A 23,728-nucleotide genomic window follows, 5' to 3' on the forward strand; every position below is an offset into this window, starting at 1 on the left:
GCTGTAAGTCTGACATACTGTACATCAGTACCTGTGTCACTCACCTACACTAACACAGTGGTGACGTCATAATCAAAGTCATAAAAACATCAGAAGAGTCTGACTTACACCTGGGAGTCATAATGAAGGGCAAAATCCAATGTAACGTCATATGTAAAGAAAGCCGTTTTCTGCTCGCCAACTTGTTCCTGTGTGAAATTTGTTTTAGGAGACGGTGACCTAACCACGAAACGCAGTAAGTCAAGGACGTTGTAAACTGAGGATCCCGAGGAACTGTGTGTCTCTTAGGCACTGATGTTCTTGTCTCAGGCATTTTGTTGCTATAACTAATATAGAAATTACTTTTGTAATATGTTTGTCCTGCACCATTTAAATAATTAGCATTAGTTTAGAATGTTGACCTCTGACCTTTGATTAGGTAACATTAGAAACAAGGAGGAAATGTTCACTGTGGGAAAGTGTGGCTTCCACACATGTTTTATCAAGGAGAATGAGGAAATGCAACTGAACTCTCTTAATTGTTAAGCAGTTTCACTAAATGCCTACAGAGAGGAATCTTGATGTTTCACTGTGTTTTGATTCCCCCGTCCTCAGCTGTGTGACCTGCGTTCACTGTCAGCTCTTGCGTCACTTTTAGCTCCTACTGAGCAAAAATCAACAAGTGAGTTCACTTCAGCTCAGCACTCAGTTGAAATGAAAACAAGTGTCCGTAGATCAAACACCACAACAATAGCTGCATTTAAGTCGTCTTCGTTTGAAGTATTAGCAAATGTGGGGGCTGTGTTTTTCCCACAGATTTTTCTGAATACTTCATCGTTTAATCGGCGAACAGGCATAGATACCAGAGAGTAGGAAACCACTCGTGTGTTCATTATCTGGTGGTTTTTAATGGAATTGTCGACAATTGTCAAATTAAATCCATAATATTAAAAATGTGTAGCAAAATACCCCACTTTTTCAACTTAAATCACCAAATAGAAAAGGATAAAAATCCACATGAGCAAAATAGAAAATTTAATATTTTGTAATTTTATTTTTACATTTAGACTTGGGCCAGATGTTGGATCTTCATGGGTCCTAAGTGGCCCCTAAGCCGGGAGTTTGAGGCCCCTAGCGTAAGAGGTTGGGGAATGCTTTATGTGAAGTACTCACAGCTCATGGAAACCAGCCTGAGTGTGTGTTTAAGAGATGGAGAAAAAGAAACAAAAAAATCCCGCAGTCATTCAGAACAGTGACGCTGACCTCTGCAGAGAATACTGGAGACCACTACAAGTGGAACTCCCTGTATAGCTCTGCTGTAACCTGAAGCCACGAAGATGTGTGTGTGTCAGGGAGAGAGGGAGAGGGAGAGAGAGAGACAAGAAGGGGAGGGAGCCACTGAAGGGCCAGGGGAAGGTGATGTCAGCTGAGTTCAGAAAGTAAACAGAGTTCCAGACTGCAGCATGCTGTCTGCAGGACGGGGACTGCAGCCGGGGAAAACCCGCGGGGGTACCGGGAAAAATACCTGGAGCAGCACCTTTATCTCTGGCAAGCACGGCTGGCTCCTCTTTATCTCCCTCGTCATCTTCATTTCCTTACCCCAGGGGGGAGCCTGGCCATATGGTAAGACACCGGCAAGGATGTCTTCTACTCCATTTCTCTTCTTTTTTCCTCCTTTCTTGACTCTCACTCACATCCTCATGGTTTATAGTCTTTGTTCTCAGAGAGTGTGCATCAGCAGTCTGTCCATCCCCTCTCCTCGTGTGTCCTTTAAAAGAACAACAAGACGTCAGTGGGGCTGGTGAACAGAACAAAAGTAAACACAAAGGCTGTGATCTGAAAAGTAGGAGCAGCACCGACAAGTTTGGCTCCAACTTCAGAAACTGTACTATGAAGTACAATGTAAAGGCAGGCGGGATGGGGAGGTGTGTGTATTTGTCTTTTGTCCATTCTTTAAAAGGACTTTGCATGCTGTACATCTTTCTACTTTGTTCAGTTTTCATTTCTAAACTTCTAAAGTCATATGCCAGATGGAAGTGCAATCCCACAGAGTAGATCTATGGAGAATAGAACAAAAGAGCAACATTTGGATGCTGCCGGACGTCTCCATAACCTTGTTTCAGATTCAGTTTCACTTTAAGCTAAATTGTTGTTGGTAAATTCTTTCGGAGATGGCGATCAACTCTTGAGTGTTTACCCCTGGTTGACCACTCGAACCGTGGCAGGAAGACATGAGTCACGTTTAAAAATCCATCTCACTCGCTGCTGTGGAGTGTGTAGAATACTCACTGTCTCCAAGGGCACCGAAGCAAACCTCTGCCCTCTGGCTGATTCCTCTAAACCAAGTTACCACAGAGTTGGATCACACTTTCAATTTGTTTTGTTGGTAATGTGGCAAAGGATTTGGCAAAACACAGCCGTGTCAAACTTCACTGAGTCACATCTGTTTGGGAGATTTACCTACTTATGCCGTTGTCAGCTGAGTCACTGGATAAAAAAAAAAAAATTTCCATAATTGACTGATGACGAATTGGACAACTTTTCTCACCTTTAAATCTTTGAGTAAGTGCAGACTCTGACTTCATGGAAATGTCTGTTACTCCAGACGCCTGTGTTAATGTTAAAATCCATGTGTATCTCCATAGAGGCTTTTTTGATCTATGTAAGACTTCCTGTTCTGAGATTCCCAACCTACATGAATCCTGCCGTCCACTGTCCAAAGGGAAGTTTGAAGCTTCTGTGGGCCGTGTGAAAACAAACCTCCACATTAATTCAGCAACTCCGGCGTAGAACAAGTCAAATTCTTGCTCAGACACTCGCTTTCATGCTCAGGAAAACAAGTGTCTGAGAATTCGGAGGATGGGGTGGGGGTGGGGGTTCAAACATCATGTCAGACGCCCGATTTCACTCAGCATTCAACAAGGGGCTAAAGGTGCAGAACACAGGCTTGTGTTTGACCTAGATAACACTACATACATGTCGCTAATAAGGAGAATTAGTCAAATGAAGTATTCAGTACGTAGGCAGTGGGCTTCCTAAAGGAAGAACGTCTATTTAAAGAAAGGTCGACAGGATCAGCACTTTGTATCGGGCTAGATTTAGATACATTCAATACCCGCCTTGCGGCACTGGGAGTTTCCCCACTTCCACGATGGGTAAAATCCGCCCGTCATCAAAATACCAGACAGCTGTTGTGGGCAGTAGGTGACAGGAACTGAAAAGATAGCAAACGCACCCACACACTCGGGCTCACATCTGCTGATGTTTCCATACAACACCCATGTGAGAAATGACCGTTTCGTCAAGAGGAAAATATGTAGTGTTGATTATGCTAGAATTCACAAATCTTCATAATCAGAGGGTTTTTTTGAGTACTGTACTTCAGTATCAGATAGTTCCAGCAATGTTTAACTTGTAGAAATATTTAAATTTCAAATAAAGGTCTAGTTCATTTCTCAGGGTCAATAACAACAACATTAGTTGTAATAGTTATATACTGGATCATATGCTGGCAGCTCTTCGACATCCCTTTGTCTGCCAAACAGCGCAGAGTCATGAGGATTTTTTTTTTTTTTGGTCTTGAACCAATTCAAGAGACATGTTACTGTTATTAGTCACTGGGCCAGTTTGTTTTGAAGATAATTTGGCTCCCACTAAGACCTAGGAGAAACTGAGTCCACATCACCAAACCCTGTCTTTTGTTATTGTTTTGATTGAGCAATCCATAGAGACAGAAAATTACCTACTGTGTCTGCAACAAATGAAAGGGAACAAGAAATACCTAACGATGACTCCGCAGGTTCCGTGGTCAGACCAAATGTTTATCTTGCCTCATAGCATCTGTTATTGCGGTGGCTGTTTTATTTTGGCAACTGAGACTTGGAATAAAAAAGTGATCACTTTATAAAATACTAAATAAAGACATAAGCATTTGCCAACAGCCTTTCAGGTGTTGTTTGAAGAGCTAGCTAGCTTAAAAATGATACAATACTTTAAAGAAACAACCTCATCTTAACAGTGATCATAAGTAATTTCAGAGCACAGATAGATGTGAGTTGTCAGAGAGGCTGATGTGCCTGCGCTGTCTGAAAGTGATCTGGCTCACATGATGATGCTGATTTAGTAAAATAATAAAAATAAAAACAACTGCTGACCATCAAGGTTTTATTTTTAGCCAAGCTGAGAAGAGGTCACTTCCCGTAAATGGAGACAAAGTCCAGCAATTGAGTCGTTATCACAGTCACATCAGCATCTGCAACGCATTTTCATAGCTGTGCTTCAATTCTTCAACAATGTTGCTTTTTCCACGAACATCAGATCAGCTGTGTTGGACTGTGAGGATTGAAAACTATAGGAATGTCAATATAACTGGTCACACTTTATGGTTGGCGTTGCGCTCATGCAGACCGTAAACCAGCAGGAAGGTCAGACACAAGGTCACATGTGAATTACCGTGACCACTCCACTGCCTTCAGCGCTAACAGTCGGTGTCAGTGACATCAGGGCAGTGAAGCAGATCCTGTAGATTTAACTGCACAGGAGAACCTCGAGACACAGCAGTGAGTCATCAGTAATGTTGCCGTTGACACTGATATACTTTCAATGATTGTTTTTTTACATGCTGACTGAAGAACATTTGGAAAGGAATAGGAATACTTTAGCTCAGGGGTTCCTAACCACCGGTTCGCGGACCAGTACCTATCCGTGTGCAGGTACCTCTCTGTGGGTCATTTGGCTCCAGGCCGCAGTGACAGAATTAGCCATTTACTTAATTTAAGGGGAATCCAGTTATTTCTTCATTCAGCGATACTGCTGCATATTTTTTTAAATAGTAAGTCTTTCAGACTCTGATACCAACAGATTACAGTCTAAAAGATATTTTATTTTTAAGAATTTACTGATCCTTCCAACGATCAGCACAGTGCTAACAATCTGTGGTACCGACCATTTACAAAAAGGTTTTGGGGTCACTGCTTTAGCTTACATCAGACTACAAAAAGAAAAATAGATAGAATAGAATAGATAGGAACCTCTAACCTGTTGTCACGCTGGTTCACATGCACAATTTAGGAAGAGCTTAAACAAATACCTGAGTCAATACAAACTAAGTCAGGTATGAGTGTTTATAAGGTAATAATGCATAATCCGTTAAGATGTATTATGCAATAATACAAGATACAGCTGTGCACGTGCTAATACTTGCAGCAATAACCACTTATTTGATGGCCCAGCCCTGTACATGAGGGTCCACACCTGTCCAGACACTGCTAAAAAGCAATAAAATCCCACCTAAAGTTGTTACGGTCCAGGCTGTAGAGACTTGCAGGTGTTGACCTGGAAGCTGCACAGATGTGTTTTTAAAGGCTACAAGTAGAACAACACGTTTAAATGAATAAATAAACAGTTATTCACCAAACAATAATATCAGAAGACTCAAGAATCAAATGTAAATACATGCTGTAATTCTTGTATCTCTATTTTGCACAGACATACATTAATATTCAGTAGTAAGACAACACTGATTCAACAGACTTTTCTATTTGAAGGACTTTGTATGAGTTTACTCCATTAACACAGTCGGCTCCCTTTGGAGTGCGTTGCACACAGTAGCCATAATGACATTAGCAGAGCAGCTTATGAGGTCTTTTTATGTCCATCAGACTTTGTCCCTCACTGTCCTTTACAGACCTCGAAGAGGCAGCGAAAATGCGTCCCACGAGGAAAGAGAGTGGTCTGCAGCTCACTCTTCTCATGTAGCGAGCACTACACCTTGTTAACGCTGCTTTTACCATGTGCCAATAATCAATGCAAAGAAACGAATGGCCTCAGTTTACACAGCCAGGAGTTTAATTAGCTTGTAACAAAGGGGGGGCAACCAATGTTGTTTCAGCGTGACAATCCACAGCCTCTGACATTTCGGGCCCCGATCACACAGGAAGTGTGGTTGGTTTTCAGCTGCACTTTAAAGAGTATAAGTCAAAACAGAGCCTGCAAAGACTGGTATTGGTTTCTCAGGAAATGATAAACAACCTTGGGTATTACAGCCGGGTTGTAACACCAGTCTTGACATGAGATAAGCTACAAACCAACTGGACTGCTTCACGGACGACTACAGAAGCTGCAGTAAAAATAGAGCTCGGCAGATCATAATGAGAAAAAAGTATGTGGTTTTTAACCATTTTGCTCCAGTAGCTCCTGCTTTCACTGTGAACCTCTTTAATTATCACTGTGGCGACTAACAGACTACGTTCACTAGGCAAGTAAAAGTGGCTCAAATCTGATGCAAAAAAAAAAAAAACAAAAAAAAAAACAACCAATCATATATGGTCCAGAATTAGATGAGCTTCTGATGTTTTTCAAAGTGACCTGAGTCTGAACATCCGTGTCATGCTGAAGTGACCTGAGTCTGAACATCCGTGTCGTACTTCATCCAAATTTGAGGTCACTGACGTAAGACGGACCTCTTGGAGTGGACATGACAAATAAAATGACAATGCAGACAACGTTAAAGGAGTTAATCAGAGGAAAAGCAAAGTTTTTTTGTGCCCCAGACCTGAGGTGGTGACAGAGAAGCTGGCATCCTGGGTTTTACTCCCATGGGGGTCTGTGCTGGGGGTTGGCCAAAGCTGGAGTTTAGACAGTGGTTTGAGACAGCCCCAGTCCTAGAGACTCCACTATGGATAACAAATCAATAACATTTACTGATTACAGAACAACAACCCCCCCCACCAGGACAAATCCCCCACTTGGCCCATTTGAAGAAAAATTTGACAATGCAATACATTTGCTTGCTGCCCCCACTGTAATAACTCAACACCCCATGGGTGTGCTCGCCCTCCACTTTGGGAACCACTGCTTTGAATAATGTATGCTGGCTCCAGATTGTACAGGCTACATTTTAAGCTCAGAATATAAGACTAAGTGTTTACGTACTTCGCACCTAGTAACGTGTAATTCTACATTCAACAAAGCACTGTCTTTAGTCCCACTGCATTAGCTGTGTTCAAGGCCATTGCTGCAGATTTTTGTGGTTGTCTCACATGGTCAAAATATATTCACAAGAAAAACAAAAAGTAAAAAGCCCGTAAAACAAAAAGGAGATAATGCATAACATCAGCGGAGTTAAAAAGTGTTGCAAATTAACATTTACGAACCATAACAATCCATTAGCGGTGGTTACAGTGACGTCATGACGTTTGTGTAAGTCACTGGTCTATATTGGCCAGTAAAGTGTGGACAGTAAATCATTGCTGAGAGCCACCCCACGCTGTGACACAGAGACAGAGTCTGTTGTCACCACTACACTGTGGATGCTCTATGGATGACGCACCAACGAAGCCTGGGTTTTCCAAACAACACCGTCCACGGTGACAGTGACCCATGGAACAGTGGAACACAAGGACTTAATGAAACTGCAGTCCAGATGTAACTCGTGTTGAAGTTGACTTGAGTGAAATTGCACAACGACCTCTCTGCTGGACAATTCACAATTGTGGTTTTTGCACGTTGTTGCATTCAAATGAGTCTGTATTCAATTCTTGTAAACAACTGGAACATAAGGGACGGAACCATGGATGTAGTAGTTACCTGTGTTTGGTACAAGGTAGGAGAGAAACTGTACGATGGGGCTTCAAGATACAAGTTTAATCTGTTCCACAACAGCACTCGTCTGTCGATCCGCTCGTATATGGTTTACATTTTCCCCATGTAATGTAACTAAAAACCAATTAATTTGTTCCAGCACCCCTAGAAATATCCATCCATCCATCCATCCCTCCGTCTATCTTCATCCTCTTATCCATTACCAGGTCGCGGGGCAGCAGTCTCTATGACCGCCCCCCAAATCACACTGCACCATACCAACCCCCCTGAACCTTCCTGCGGGTGGTGAGTCTACTGGAAGGTACCAACCGCCCTAACAGGGATTTGATCTTGCCCAGGAGGTGAACCCTGGGGTTCCACATCAATGACAGAGACATTGTCTCTGGGCAATAATAATACACCCAGAAATATATTATTAATTATTTTAATTAAAACATCAACCATCAAAAACATACATATAAACAAATATATTGATAAGATAAAATAATAATAATTAAGTAAACCATTTATGTTATTGTTATAAAAATGGGTAAAATAACCCAGCGAAGGACAGTGAGCGACAACGCGACAGAGAGTCGAGTGAAAAAATGGAGCTCGGTTGAGCACTCATACCTCAATGTTTCCTCGTATCACAAATCTTGCAAAAGTTGCTCAATCGTAACTTGGAAAACTTGTATTTCGGGTAACTCGCGTCTTGACACCCCACTGTACTAATTCTAACTCCAACAACAAATACTGTCATTTAATCCACTCCGTCTGCTAGCTTTCTGCCCCTCCCCATCAATTCCCTCCCGTCTGTTCCAGTTTACAAATGCAATGCCTCACAACAATAACCTCTTAGGCTGCGAAAGCCTTACATTGACGGGCTTCCACTGCAATTAAACATCACATTCGTTCAGTCAGAGCCGGTCACGCTCTACTTGGTAATTAAATTCTCTACTATTTGACAGATGCGTCACAAATCACATGGACGATGTTGAGGTTGCTAACGAGGGTGATCACCGAGGCTGCAGTGTAAATAACCAGACAGCTGCAGCTCAGATACAAACACTGAACTCACCAGAATCCTACCAGACTTAGTCAGGCTTCCTCTGACCATAACTTGTGTCTGCTTACATTTTTCCATATCCTCAGTTTGCCCCGTCCGTCTGCTTTTCCACTCATACAAGAATGGTTACATAATCAAATATTTCTTGCTTTATTATTTATTTTTTTTAATTTTACAGTTAGTGGTGATGATGTTATTGTATTGTGTGTGGGTTTTTTTTTAAGATTACAGGCACCTGTACAACAACTGCCCCGGTCCAGAATGGAGTGTTATGTGCAGAGGCTGCTGTGAGTATGATGTAATCCGCTGTAAATGTCCTCTGGAGGGGACTCGGGTGGGCTACGCCGTGCCCTGCTGTCGCAATGCCATCAACGAGTGCGACCCCTGTATTATTCATCCAGGTACAAACTTCATTAATACTTCATATACCTTGCTCCCAAAGTGTCTTCTCCTGGTCAAAATTAGAGTGCGTTTGATTGACGGTCCACCTTAGTAGTAGAGCACGTGCGCCTCCTTAATTATCTGCCGTATCTGCTTTGTATTGTGTGCCAGACTAAGTGCCGCCTTATCAGCTGCACAGCTGTTCTTGTTGCGGCAAATGGTGTGTCTGAAAATGACTTAGTAAATCTCTTCATGTCTGATGTCTCCTGTGAGTGTGCTACTGAGTGGCTTTGATTCTCACACATGAGCGCACACCGCATTTGGATGCAGAAAGCCTTGAATAAATAAGTAAAAACATGTGAAAAGCTGAGCAAACGTGATACAGAAGCCACGTGTGATTGCAAATACAGGTGTGACATCTTCGGGGTTTTTTTTTTCCATACATGACGTTTGCCCGTCAGGTTCCCTTCTCGTCTGTCTTTATGAGAAAAACCAGCTGTGTGAATTCAGGTTAAACATTAAAAACATGTTACTGTGAAGTTTCCTTTAGCAACCATAAGTTCCAGCATGCACGTACTAACAGTAAAGCCCATTTGCTGTTAAAATTAATTGCATTTCTGACAACACGCGTTGCTCTTCAACTCCCCACGGACAGATTAGCAACTGAAGTAAAAATCCATTCTCACAGGAAGCCGTATCCAGAGGTTTCTTTATTTTCCTTTCTATTGTAGAGAGCAGCATTCTTTATCTTTATTTTGTTGTTGCAAGCTAAATGGGTTCACCAAGAATACAGTAATGATAAGAAAACATATGGTAAGCTCTGTGCTGCTGCTAAAATGTGATATGATAAATTGTGAAATATTGACTGTTTACATATAAACATTTACTATGTGCTGAAACAAAATCATAAACATGACAGGTCCATTCAGATTCAGCAGTTTGTCAGGTACAGTGGAACCTCGGTTTTGGAACTTCATTTGTTCCTGAAGGCCTTTCATGAACAGAAAATTGAAAAAAAAACTGAAACTATTTTCCCCATAGGAATCAATGTAAAATGGATGAAACCATTACTGGACTCTGGATGATGAAACTTTTTCAACAGTATTTTTTTTAGTATCTAATTATTTGCAAATATATATTTTCACCAGTATATATATATTTTTAAAATTAATTGCTAGACATTTCAAGTGACCCCAATTCCAGGCAGCCTCACTTTAGTCAAGTTCCCAAGGTTGCACTGGTATAGACTGAGCTTTTAAAACTACAGTCTTTTATTTGTGATATTTTCCTTGTTTTATTAGCCACTTGCTATTTGCTTTAAGTACTGTAAATAAACCCAGTTTTCTAACATGTTTCCTTATTCCATTTGTTTCTTTCACTTTCCTCGTGGAGGGAAGAATCTATATTTAAATAATTGGCTCTAAATTTCTTTTATTTTTTCTGTGCATCTTTCAGGCTGCAGTGTTTTTGAGAACTGTAAACGCTGTAATAATGGAACATGGGGTCCCAGGGACGACTTCTTTGTCAGTGGCAAATACTGCACCGAATGTCGTCCTGGTTGGTCCGGTGGAGATTGCATGAGTAAGTGTGCTCTCACTCTAATCACAAATGTTCACAGCTTTAATGTAAACAATTTCCTCTGTCAAAAGAACAAATGCCCACCGTTTAATGTTCTTTTCTCCCCTGCTGATTCACTTTCTGTGCCAACTTGGAATGCTGCCATATGCCTGGAAGATTCTCCATGTGCTGAATGACAAGTCAGAGTCAACATTTAGGAATGCCATAAAACAATATAATGTATTATAGTTGAGTCCTGAGTATAGTTCTCTCAATATGAAAATATTCTGCTACAGCGCACAGGGGAGATACATTTAATTAAAAGCAGAATCCTGGCCCAGCGCATATGGTGTTTATTGTTATTTATGTAGGTGAGCACAACACAAGGCTTTTCCAGGTCATCCTGGGACTCAAATGTAATTATTTCTGCTTTGAATGGGCACTAAAGCAAACCATAAGATAAAAAATGTGCTGTAACTAACAGCAAGTGAAATTTTATTAGAAAACCATTTTTTGGCTAAATGAAATTCCTGTGTGTTTTCAGAGTGTGGTGGAATAATCCGTAAAAAGCAGGGCCACTTGGTGCTGGAGAGTTACCCCAACAACGCAAGGTGTGAGTGGACCATACAGGTGGACCGTGCCTTTACTATTGAACTCAAGTAAGGGGAAAAAATGTATAAATATAACTTTTTTAGTTACAATATCAGGTGTCTTTCAGGCCTAGGATGCCCAAACTGAGGGGCAGGAACCCTATAACAGCACATAATTTTCGTTTGCATAATCCCTTGATATTAATATATGACAAACCTTTACGTTATAAGATATGACAATCTTCCATTTTTAATTTACTCAGATTATATATACTTTCTCACAGTGTGAATTCTGGTCCTGTTTTGAACACCATGCAATAGATGAAAGACAAAGAAGGGCTTTTCTATTGTCACTCTCGCAAAGACTAATAAAGATCAAAACTTAAATACATCGACCTAGATTAAAATTTGGGCTAGGCAGGAAGAGCAAAAAGCATGACACAAGAACCAAAAAAAAACACCCCAAAACAAAACAAAACACAGCTACGATGTTCAAGGTCAACTGACAAGAAACAGTTCTGGTAAAAATCAAACAATGGAAAGTTTTGTATGAACCACTAGGAGAATTACTGTCAGAGTTTTCATCGTTCTTCACAGACAACAACAGATCAGCTGTAGATGTAGAAGCTGATTTGTCATTGCTGTAGGACTCATTATTCTTAGCTTCCCTGGCTCACAGGCCTGTAATAATGGATAAAAACACAGCAATAAATGTGACATTGTCCTGTTTATAGTTCAATGTGTTACAGCCTTGTGACAAAGTAATTGCATTTGAAATTACTGAGGAAAAATAAGGGAACTATTTGTGTTTTCCCTCATCTATCTGGCAGTAAGTATCAAACACAGTCAGAACTGTTACCTACGTTTTGTAACTGTAATTTCCCATATTACAAGCCCCAACGTCAGAGTGCACTCATACTTATACTTAAAGGCAGCTAAAGAACAGATCAAATTTGTTGACACACCTTTGTTTATCAATGTCCTATAACATAATCTCCAATCTACATGTTTTTTTACTGTGGGAGAAAGAAATTACCCAGGAACAAATAGAAGAAAGAATGCTACCCTCCAAGATCCGCCATTAATTCTTGTTTTGTCGAGTGTAATTCGACAAAACTTGTAGTGAACTTGTAGTTCTAATAAATGTTGACTACTGTGGTAACACAGTATGTAACCGTTGCCAGATCACCGTGCCTGTTAATGTCTTGAGTAATTCTCACCACTCTTCTGATCACATTTTTTTTGTCTGCTGGCTGAGGTTTGTATGACTTTGTGCCAGCGCATATTCTTCCAAGAAACACTAGTGATTTCATTCATCATGAACACTTGAAAGTATCTCACCAATGTAAGTCTCTGGTTGACTTTCTTAGGTCCACAACATTTCTCCAGCTAATTTAAACTTAATGCCGGAAAGTTCAACAATGGGGCAAATTCTTTTTCCTTTTCATTTTTGTCTGAACAGGTTCATGATGCTCAGTCTGGAATTTCATCATTCTTGTCGCTACGACTTTGTGGAGGTCCGAGATGGTGACAGCATCAGGTCAAGGGTCATTGGTCGTTTCTGTGGAAACAACAGGCCTCCTCCAATCCAAAGCTCCGGAAACAGTTTGCATCTACTGTTTGTGTCGGATGGTTACAAGAACTTTGATGGATTCTTCGCCACTTTCCAAGAAAGCTCTGGTGGGTTTCTTTACCACTGTAAGTCAAGAACAATAAACTACAGGGGCTACACGGCTTATGTTGGAATTCCATTCCTACAGCACAACACATGAACATGAACTTGCATACTGTGCATGAATACCGATCTCACTCACCTACACTAACACAGAAAATCTAGGACCTAATAAAATCAGAAGAGTCTGACTTAAGCCTAGAAGCCATAATGCAGGGCAAAAAGTTCCCAAAAAAAACCACCAACGAAAGAAAGCAAATGTAGCACAATCCAACGTATGGCATACAACTGGCGAATGTAAACAAAGCCGTCTTTAAGTATTTATGTTTAAATACCATATGTTGGAATGATGGAACAAGACTTTCTAAATACATATATAGAAGATGGCGACGGAAAATGCGTAGGTCGAGGACCCCTTGTATCATCCAAATACTTACTGTATTACTTTGTAATTATATCCTGTGAGCCCTATGTAATATAGTTTGCATAATAAAAGCCTCTACAAGGTAGGAAAGGAGAGGTTCCATGTGTTACCCTGGAACTTGATAGTTCTTGTTATTATTTACTTTGCTTCATTCGATCAAACCCTAAGTCTACTCACAGCTTTTTGTTGTGTTGTATGTTCTTCACACAATGTTATTAGATTAAAATTTCATAACAGACTTTAATTCAGTTCATTCATCACTGTGAGTCGATATTTTTCATCCCTGTGATGAACTGGCCTCCAACTCTCCCCACAACCCAGCTGCACAGGCAGCCAAAAATGGAAGGATTTATTCCTTTCATTGTTTCACTGCGGCGTCAGTTATTGTGCACTTCTGTCTATGGCTGAATTTCAACCTCTTCAGCAACAGGGCGACTCCCGTAGCCAGCATTTCACGGTTATTTACATGTCGGTAGTACAGTGCATTTCTGAGCTTTCCTGTGGCTTTGACCAACTCACTATCGGTCTATCGAGAAAGAGGCGTTTTACCAAAATGATCTCACTCTCAAGGTCTTAAACTCAAAAGCACACACATATGCACACATCCTGTGCATGAAACCCACCCAGGGCAGAGCCAACTCTAATAAACCATAAACAGAGGGTATTTGTGCAGCGGCCACACACCTGAGGAATATAAAAGGAACATATAAATACACCAGTGTTCGCTCTGAGTCTCTTAAACAGCTTTGCATGGACAGCCAAGTCATTAAAACATTTTGGGATTTATTTTTGTTGTATATTTAAATGTAATATATATTTTTTGTACTGCAGTTCCTAATTATAAGCCTCTTGTGTTTACAGCTTGTAGCTCCTCCCCTTGCCTGCATGATGGGACCTGTATCTTGGACAGTTCTTACACCTATCACTGTGCTTGTCTGGCTGGTTATACAGGCAAGAGGTGTGAACACGGTGAGTCTGCAATAAAATTAAAATTCCAAGAGTTTAAAAATGTCCTTGAGATTCCATTTTTTTGTGAGGAAAAGAGAAAATCTCTGGGTTTAAACTCCAGAAAGACCACAGAAAAACACCCCATTCTTGCACTAGCAAAAACCCTTTTATTTTACAATTTTTTTCAGTCTGTATTTAAGCACACCCGCTAACCACAAATTGTCCGAGAATTATCTTCATTATATAAAAACTCTCTTTTTTTTTTTAACTGTTGTTGCTACAACAAGAACTTTTGTGGTTTACAATCCAAAAGAGAGGTCTGAGGTTTAGGCTGCATCCCACCCAGATATGCCTTTACTGTCTTCTGTGGTCACTACAATTTATGACTTTCAAACAATTTGTTTAAAAGAAATGCTAAATAAATACCGTGAACTACCTTACAATTATGTCTGACTAACAAGAACATGTATCAGAACAGAGAATGTATGATGTCATACTGCACACAATGAAAGACGTATGTTGTTGAATTTCTGTTTGGCAGCCATTTTGGTTATTTATTTCTAGTGTGTGGCACTGGAGCAATTCTGGCCCACAGACTAATTTATAGTAATTTATTTAAGAGCGACTAAATCTCGACCACCAAATACAGTTCTCGGAAATCTTGCAAAAACAGACTTCTTGAATTTTCCCTAACAGCCTTGTTTCCAGGTCAATAATTTGAGTCTGAGACTAATGACGAAACAATTCTGTTTATGTTACTTGTGCCAGGACGTTCATTGAAAAGGAACCCTTAGAATGCAGGTATTTTAGTTCTACTGGGTGTTTGCTCTTCTGCATCGCCGCTGTTAGTTTCCACGGAAAAACTGAGTTAAGGCAAGTGAGTCACATTCTTCAGTGGAATTCAAGTCTACGTTTCAACCCTGGAGTCAGATAATGAGTTTAAAACATGGCTCTGACATCAGCTGTATTTAATGTCTGCAGTAATCATCCTGTCATCCACATTAGTCCTGAGATGAAATTCATTCTGTATCAGCGTGTGTGACACTGGAAGTCACAAAGGGATATAAATGAACTTCTTCTTCCTCTCTATGGCACAGTTAAATCTAATTTTGTGGCTCATCTGTTTTTGGAGCAGTGTTGGAGCAGTGTCTAGGCTGCCGGGCCATTAATAAACTGGATTATTAATTAACTTACAATCTGTGTTAGACTTGATTAACATTCCATTTGTTTGTGGATGGAGATTATCATAAAATGTCTACGGCATTTTAAATGCACAACAGAAAGAAAGAAAAGAAAAGAAAGTAAGGTCAGCCACAGTTGACGTGTTTCACTTCAGAACTGGCCTGCAGCCTTCTCCTCTCTGAATCTACTGAGGCTTTTAAATTAAGTACGACAAAACGCCAGATTACAGGGAGTGTCCTTTAACTGTAAATCCACAGATTGTGTATTTTGTGGCTTGGAAAAAATTAACAATGGAGAGGAAAACCACCGGAGGGGCCACTGTTGAGTGATTGTCTAAATGAAATGATAACCGGAGTTAATGTTCAGTTGACTTTTTTCAGAACCCGGTTCTGGCCACAACCACAATGCATCTGGGTGCACATTTGCAATTTTACACAGGGACTGCACAATACTAAACACTAAAGACGAATCCCACTAATTTCCTCATTTTATGACAGCCGTGATCTGTGTGCGGAATAGGCCGCTGCATGGAACAGTCATTCACTGGTATTCCACAACTGCTGCGTCAGTTGTCTGATTCCCATGGGTAACGAATCAGTCACGAATCATTAAATCTTCTATACTGGATTTTTGAAAAAATTGATATATTTATTGCATCTGTTCCTCTCTGTGTGTTTTAAAGTCAATGAGAAATCCTTTTTTGTTTTTAATCACATTTGCATTTGGACAGGAAGGCAAAGAATTGAAAATGCTGGACACATTAGGAGAACTACGTACGTCTGAGCGCTGGAACGCTTTTCAATTTGTGTCCTTTTTTTAAGTGCAGGGTGGTACAGTAATCTGACATTAAAGGGATTTTAGAGAGGCGTCCAAAATCCTCTTATGCCCTAATCTTTTAATTTGGCACAAAGAAAGGATGTGTTATATATAAATGCTGCCATGTCTGTTTCCTCACTCAGTGGTGGGATGCCGCAGGCCTCCGGTGCCCACCCATGGTTCCACACAGGGTGTGTTCCTCCACTCAGGCGCACGCATTTCTTTCCATTGCGATCCTGGGTTTGAGCTTAAAGGGTTTTCTTCCGCTGTGTGCCTGAGCGATGGCACCTGGAGTGCCCCTGCCCCATCGTGTGGTAAGACAATGACGTCAGCCCCACTTTGATTTGCTTGTATTTAAATAGCTTTCATTCTGCCCCAGAGTGATTGTGCAAACTGTGGAAAAAAAAAGTCTGATCTTCTTTCCTGACTTCAGTACCAGTGGAAAAAGTCTGTGCCCTACCACCCAAGCCAAAACACGGGGACCACTTTCTGGTTTACGGGCCTAACGATGTCCTCATAGCACTGCAGTATCTCTGCTACCAGCCATATGAACTCAGCGGGACGAACCAGAGAACCTGTCTCCCAAACAACACCTGGAGTGGGACTCCTCCTGTTTGCACCAAAGGTAAATCACAAAAAATCTTTGTACAGCAGCTAAAATATTTGTGAACCTGGTTCTTTGAGACAACCTGGAGGGCAAACTTCAGCTGAGTAAAGATGTTCAATTTCTTTGTCCATAGTGAATAACACCCTCATTGAAACAGAAGACAAACACATTATAAAAGACGTAGACCAAGCCAAAGACATCAGTGATAACACGAAGACCAATAAAACCAGAGAAGACGACCAAGAAAACACAACCGGGGGAAATGAAAGCATTGATGGTGAAGACATTGCTACTAGTCATGAAAATGCAACAGCAGTAGATGAAGATGACAAACGCACCACGGCCACTGAGGAGAAATCTGTGGGTGAAGATAGGGATGAGGGAGAACCTGAGGAAAGAACAAGTTCTTCAGAGAAACCGACAGCAAGCAGCAGAGATACAGAGAAAGGCCAAGATGCTGAGAACAGCCTGAACACAGTTGAAGAGAAAGAACACGAGGGAACTAAACAGCCAAACACAAACACAGACAATGAAGACAAGGACATCACGAACACAAACACAGACACAGACAATGAAGACAAGGACATCACAGACCCAGTTGTTGTCAATAAAGGACAGGAAGAGGAGGAAAGGAAAGAGAAGCAGGTAAACGGTAAGAAGGACAGGGACAAAGTGGGGCCCAATGATACCAAAGTGACGAGAGTGACGTCTGAGGCCGAGAACACCGTGGAGATATTTCAAATAGAAATATCTAAGAATAGCACAGTCTCACATACGGTGAAGGAGTTACAGCCAGAAAATAACACTATAGGTTCATCAGACACTGAGAAGAAAAGTATTCCCACGAAGCTGAACATCACACAGTACACTCTGTACAGAGCAGGAGGCGAAGAGCCGGAAAGAGCAAAGGAAAAGACAACGGTTAAGGACGAGAAGACGGCCGGGACTAATGCCGAGAAAGCAAAGGACACGGGCAAAGAGAAAGAAAATGAAGAGAAGAAAAAAGAAAAAGAGAAGGAAAAAAACCAAAGCTTTACCGGTAAGAGAGAAACACTAATAAGAGGGAAGGTACAGGGGGTCCTCGGCTTACGTGCGATGCAATCGATTTTTTGGCATTAGTTGGAACTCATATGGTTACACAGTGGTAATGTAGTCTAGGACTGACTCACGCTTGGGAGCCATAATGAAGACCATATGAAGAAAGCTAATGTAGCACAATCAAACGTATGGTGTACAACTGGGGAATGTAAAAAAAAGCCATCTTCCGCGTATAGCGCATATATAACAACGTAATTGTCTGCTCCACCCTCTAACCAGTTGTGCAAACATCCGAATGATGAAACAACACTTCCTAATTAATTTACGGAAAATGGTGACATAACCATGCAACACAGTAGGTTGAGAATCGTAAACCGAGGACCACCTGTACTTGTCATTTGCCGTGACTTTGACGTTAACTCCTCCTTGTTGCCCTTCCTGCAGAGAAGAACTGTCCTCCTCACCCCCGTCTCTACCATGGCTACCACCAGGTGGTGCCAGGGTTGGAGCCGCAAACAGTGGAGCTCATCTGTAACCACTCATATGTTCTCAGCGGAGATGCCCGACGTACCTGCCAGCCGGATGGCACCTGGAGTGGCAAACAACCGCTGTGTCTCAGAGGTGCTGTCGCCTGCTCTGTCACTCATTCTATAATTAGCTTAAATACTAACAATGCGGAGATGTCCGTGAGAAGGTACATTTCTGAAAATATCTACAGAGGTTTAAAAATGAAAACCAGACTAATTTACACTTCATATCATATAGCCCGGGGTCAGCGACTACATTCATCAGAGGGCAAATATTTTCTGAACAGACACATTGGGGACCACATGTTAAAATAAAATAAAATAATCATATTTTTAATGTATATATAAATAGTGCTTACTGATATTTATTTGAGTTTTTTGGCGAGTCGGTTTTGGCCCATGGGCCGCCAGTTGATAGTCATGGATGTAAGCTTTAAAAACACAAGCTAGTTTTGTAGCCAGGTAGTCAACATGAGTGGGTCCTCACTAGGTTCAAGTTTACTCTATACCTTAAGACAGAGTATGTGTCAGGTTCTTAGATTGTTAGCCTAATAGCATAATTGCTAGGTCAAGTTTTAACTGTCACAGTCCCTGTCCACATCTTGAACTAATCAGATCCGATGTTAGCAGTACTGTGTTTTGTGCATTTTCTCATAGGAATAATTTGTGCATCTTTGTTTACAGCATGTCGTGAGCCCAAAGTGTCAGAGCTGGTGAAACAAAGAGTTCTTCCACCTCAGACTCCGTTCAGGTGGGTTTACACTGTCAAACGGACACTATCCACTACTGCATCGTGTACTGCAAAAAACTGATTCACACTGAGTTACGCTCCACTGTTTTTTCCACTCTTACTATAATCAGAAAGTCACCTGTGCTGAGGCTCTACTCCTCTGTGCTGGCCCCACAGCTGCAGTCTGACTCTCCCACACACGGTCCTCCGTCTCTCCCACAGTTGCCCCCGGGGTACCACCAGCTGTACACACACATAGAGTACGAGTGTGCCTCCACGTTTTACCACCACTCCGGAAGCTCACGCCGCACCTGCCTGAAGACTGGCAAATGGAGCGGACGTCATGTGTCCTGCTCACCAGGTGAGGGCAGCAGAGGACTATTTGGAAGTGAATGTTTAAACAGAGTTTTACATTTTAAACAAAATACAGAATTATGCAACATTGCTAAAGTACCGTCAGTAGCAACAGCCAAATTTGGTTTAGTTTTTAATTAAACTAACAAAAAGCAATTTATAGACATACAAGAATCATTGCAGTGCATTTTCTAAGTTGATGCTGAGGATTTAGTGTGACATCTAATTAATTAATTAATAATTAATTAAAAAAAATTGCAACCATTTTCCTATCGGCTGTTTACTTTAAACACTGGTCAGATGTATAAGTGATGATTATTTAAACACATTTAGGCTAAATGTGGTGCAAATGGCTTAAGAGCTGCATGTGACTGAGGAGCCACAGGTTGCAGACCTTTATGCAAAACAAACAAATTGTTTTTTATTTATCCTCAATAAGAGGATGTGAAAAGCTAACATGTTAATAGCCATTTTGCATAGGTGATCTTACAAAACAACATTAATATAACATAAAAAGGATCTGGATCAACGTTATAGGTCTGTTTAGTCTATATTTTGTTTAAAAATCCCATTCCAGTTGAGCCTTGAGCAGCTATGGCTTCTAGATTCATTCAAGGAGAGCTGGAGCCAATCCCAGCAGGCATTGAGGGAGGGAGAGGTACACCCTGGGCAGTTTGCCTGTTGACTGATAACGTATAGAGGAAAACACATTCACACACAGCCAATATAGAAATAGCATTAGTTAGCACCAGGACTTGAACTGGTGACCTTCTTGATGTAAGGCAGGAACACTCAGCACACTTCTGTATGCTCTCTCACAATAATTTTGTTGGAAAAAAGTGACTATAATGTTTAATTTTATTCAGCAAATGTCACTGTATAAGAGTTAGAGACATCCAGTCAGAGAGCACGTGTCATGGTCTACTTTATTATAGCTGTCTAAGCATGTACGTGAACATATGGTAGCCTCCAGTCATCATTAGTGTTAGTCCTGAGGGCTAATGTAAGAACATGGTGATCAAACATGGTGGCAGCAGTAGAGAGGATCTGCTGCTGATGTAAAAACGAAGGCTCATTCTTGGTAAATAAGAAGAAAGTTTACCTTCATCCAGTGACCACTGCCATCTTTCTAAGTGTTTTCAAGTTTTTAACCACCACCTCTTCATTGAAGTGATTTACATCCCCACGTCTGCACCGATATGTAGAAGCTAAATTAATGTCCACCGCGGACAAGGCACTTTCTAATAATAAAGCTCACTTCCTCTCATTGTCGACAGTGAGCAATAACCTGTCAGCGTCTTCACCAATCTCACAGGACCTGTGGTTGGCCATAGAGCTGCAGGCCATTCATTAGTACTGAGTCAAAGCCCACTTACTGTAGCTGCTTTGTAAAAACACACTTAGATAACTCCTAGCAAAGATGTTCTACAACAGGATGTTGAATAAGAGAATGACTGCAATCAGAAATAACTCAGAAAATCCTGTTGAATAGTTTATTCAATACTGAAATGAAAGAAAAAAAACTATCTATTCCACAAAAGCACATTGTGGGATTCTATCTATTTGATAAATTGCTTGTGAATATTTCGTAAAATTAAAATTAAAATATATACAGTATATATATAGAAAAAAAATTCAGTCAGGTCTTTGAAACTTTTCCGGTCAAGGTGTGGACTTGTTGTTTTTAGTTTTTCCTTTAAATACATTACATTAGGTACACAGAGACATCTACATTTACATGCTATACAGAGCAAGTATCACTTTAGTACTACTCTTATATATGTTTTGTATTTACGCAACTGTTTTGCATTTTGGCAAACTGTGTTTAAAACTGCTCGCTAATGTGCGGGTTTAAAATAAAAGCTGAAAAGCATCAGCACAGCAGTAAATGTTGACACAGTCTCAGTTCAACTCTACATTTTTCCTGTCTTTTCTTCCCTCTTGCCTCTCATCCTGTCACCTCCTCTTTGTAGTGTGTGGGAAGCATCCAACCTTTGACCAAGAGAGGCCAGTCGACTCTCACTGGCCTTGGCTGGCAGCCATCTACCGCCGCTCCTCCAACGGCATGAAGACCAAGGTGACCAAGGCAGACAGCCTGGCGAGGTCCCCGAAGAAAGATGTCGGAGCTACAGCAGGTCACCGCCACAGTCAGGCCTCTGACTGGCTGCTGGTGTGCAGTGGAGCTCTGGTCAACCAAAGGAGTGTGGTGGTGGCGGCTCACTGTGTGACAGAGCTGGGGAAAGTTTATCCTCTGGATACGGTGAAGATCAAAGTGGTGGTGGGAAAGCATCACCGTGACGACCAGAGGGACAGTAAAGGTCTGCAGCACCTAAGAGTAAGATTTTGTTTTTGAAATTGCAGACAATATCCTCTATTATTATGGTTATTTTCAAACTTAAGGAGTTCATTTTTATTAGCTTGACTGCTAATATTCTTCTTTTGGTCTTCGTTCCCCAAGGTGGCTTCTATTGTAGTTCATCCAAACTATGACCCCAACATTCTGGACTCAGATATTGCTGTGGTGAAATTACTGGACAAAGCAAGGATTGGGGAGAGGGTCCTGCCCCTCTGCTTGTCAGCTATCCAGGAAGAGGAGGTGACCGCAGGACAGGGGCTCGTCACCGGCTGGTCTCCACTGCCGGATCCTGACTTAGGCCCTGACGAGAAGGCGAGGGTGGGGCTTGTCCACCTGGCTGATGTCGTGCCTTGTGAGCAGCAGTACGCTCGTAATGGGGTACCAGTCAGCGTTACAGACAATATGCTTTGTGCAGGTGAGAAGCCTGACTATGGAACCTCGAACATATGTCCATCTGACACGGGGGGCATCCTTGTGTCCCCTGCTAACCCCAACGAGATTCAGGGGGCGAACGCAGGGCTGTGGAGGCTCCTGGGTCTGGTCAGCTTTGGTTATGATGAAGGAGAGTGTGATCCTGGCCTTTACACGGTCTACACACGTGTATCTAACTTTAAAGACTGGATCGAGAGCAATATGAAATAACAGTAAACTGTCTGATTCGTACAAAGTGTTTAACTGCTTCCATACCTTTTTATTCTTTTTCCCCACTTTTGTGTCCAATTTTAAACTATTGATCGTATTTTGCACAATGGCATTTTCTTTCTAAATGCAGAAGCAACACTGGACAACACAGTGCTCTAACTGAAGGGGGTGCTAATGCATTAGATGTGCTGGGCATTAACCTTTAATAAGAAGTGTTCAGGTCCCACAACCTGAGCCTACAGACTTGAACAAATGACCAGAGGACCACTTCCTGTATCTATATTTGTGTTGTACCCATTGGTTTGTACATATGTAACGAATGATCAGTGTATACTCAAGATGTACATATTGCAGGCTGAAAAAAGTTCTGATTAAAGGTTAAGTAAAAGCTGTCATAATGGTTTTTAACAGAATATTAATAGTGTTGACGTAATACGAGTTACATTTGACCGATGATGAACAGACTCTCATTATCTGGAGATGATGTAAAAAGGGAAACACCTCATGTTTGCTCCATGAAGCACACATTAAGTCAGTGTGGTAAAGCAAATGAATCCAGGTCAGAGCAGCACACGTTCATAAACAGAGCACATTATTCACAGATCAATCGTCTCCTCGGCGCTCAAATTAAATCAATTACTTCCATTCTGACTCTCCTTTATGATTCAATTGTGAGTTTCCATCCAGAGAGATGCTGCGGTTCGTATTGACATCCAAAATTGGCAATAAAGAAAGAGGTTGTTTTACGGACATGAATGGCTAAGAAACTCCAGCTGTGGGCTTAATTTGAATTTAAATTATTCTCTTTTCAATTAAGGGTGAGTGGAGAATGGAAGTACAGGGGATCCTTGACTCACATCAGGGTTTTGCTGTATGGAAGTAACAAAAATTGGAAATTGGAAAAATGAAAATTGAGTTAGTCACAGTGTTTTGTCAAACCTGTGAGCCATAATGAATGATCCTTCTCTTAATACGTTTTTTTTTAATCAAACAAGAAAGTGACTTTTTTAATATATCAAAAACATGGTGAGACACTTATTTGACTAGCACACCTTTATCTGAAAGCAAATCTTACTCTGATAAATGTTTTATTTCAAGGGGACATTTTCTCGATTTTACTATTGACATTTCTCATCAATAATTCTATGTGCACATGTTCAAAAAATCTAAACTCTTCCTTTCATTTCCAGGTACTTTTGTAACTGATGGATAAATAATCAACATTTCCTTCTCTGTAAATTGCCTATTAAAAAAAACGTAGACCTCCATTGTCTA

General features: G+C 41.1%; 1 protein-coding gene and 1 long non-coding RNA gene across 3 annotated transcripts in view; one reads left to right on the forward strand and one right to left on the reverse strand.

The window, feature by feature from the left end:
* Positions 1-19,378, reverse strand: part of LOC107988703 (uncharacterized) — a 36,010-nt gene extending 16,632 nt beyond the window's left edge. Inside the window, exons 1-2 of the long non-coding RNA XR_001760195.2 lie at positions 19,241-19,378; positions 1,505-1,747 (exon numbers count right to left, since the gene is read on the reverse strand). This is a non-coding gene — a long non-coding RNA (uncharacterized LOC107988703). The remainder of the gene's footprint in view (positions 1-1,504; positions 1,748-19,240) is intronic.
* On the forward strand, positions 1,025-23,728 carry pamr1b (peptidase domain containing associated with muscle regeneration 1b). 2 transcript variants are annotated; one of them, XM_017033272.2, is made up of 15 exons: positions 1,025-1,602; positions 8,854-9,030; positions 10,466-10,591; positions 11,112-11,226; positions 12,620-12,837; positions 14,115-14,222; positions 16,343-16,513; positions 16,633-16,824; positions 16,940-17,346; positions 17,389-17,845; positions 18,289-18,465; positions 19,056-19,122; positions 19,233-19,462; positions 21,429-21,790; positions 21,914-23,728. In XM_017033272.2, exons 1-15 carry the CDS (start codon positions 1,443-1,445, stop codon positions 22,451-22,453), a joined length of 3,507 nt encoding a protein of 1,168 aa, XP_016888761.1. In that variant the 5' UTR covers positions 1,025-1,442; the 3' UTR covers positions 22,454-23,728. The 2 variants fall into 2 exon arrangements, with proteins under 2 accessions (XP_016888761.1, XP_008310737.1); XM_008312515.3 differs by having other exon boundaries at positions 1,026-1,602; positions 16,940-17,349; positions 17,392-17,845; positions 21,914-23,727.

The sequence above is a fragment of the Cynoglossus semilaevis genome, chromosome 6, assembly GCF_000523025.1.
Source record: "Cynoglossus semilaevis isolate Cse_v1.0 chromosome 6, Cse_v1.0, whole genome shotgun sequence".
In the NCBI taxonomy this organism is placed as follows: Eukaryota; Metazoa; Chordata; class Actinopteri; order Pleuronectiformes; family Cynoglossidae; genus Cynoglossus; species Cynoglossus semilaevis.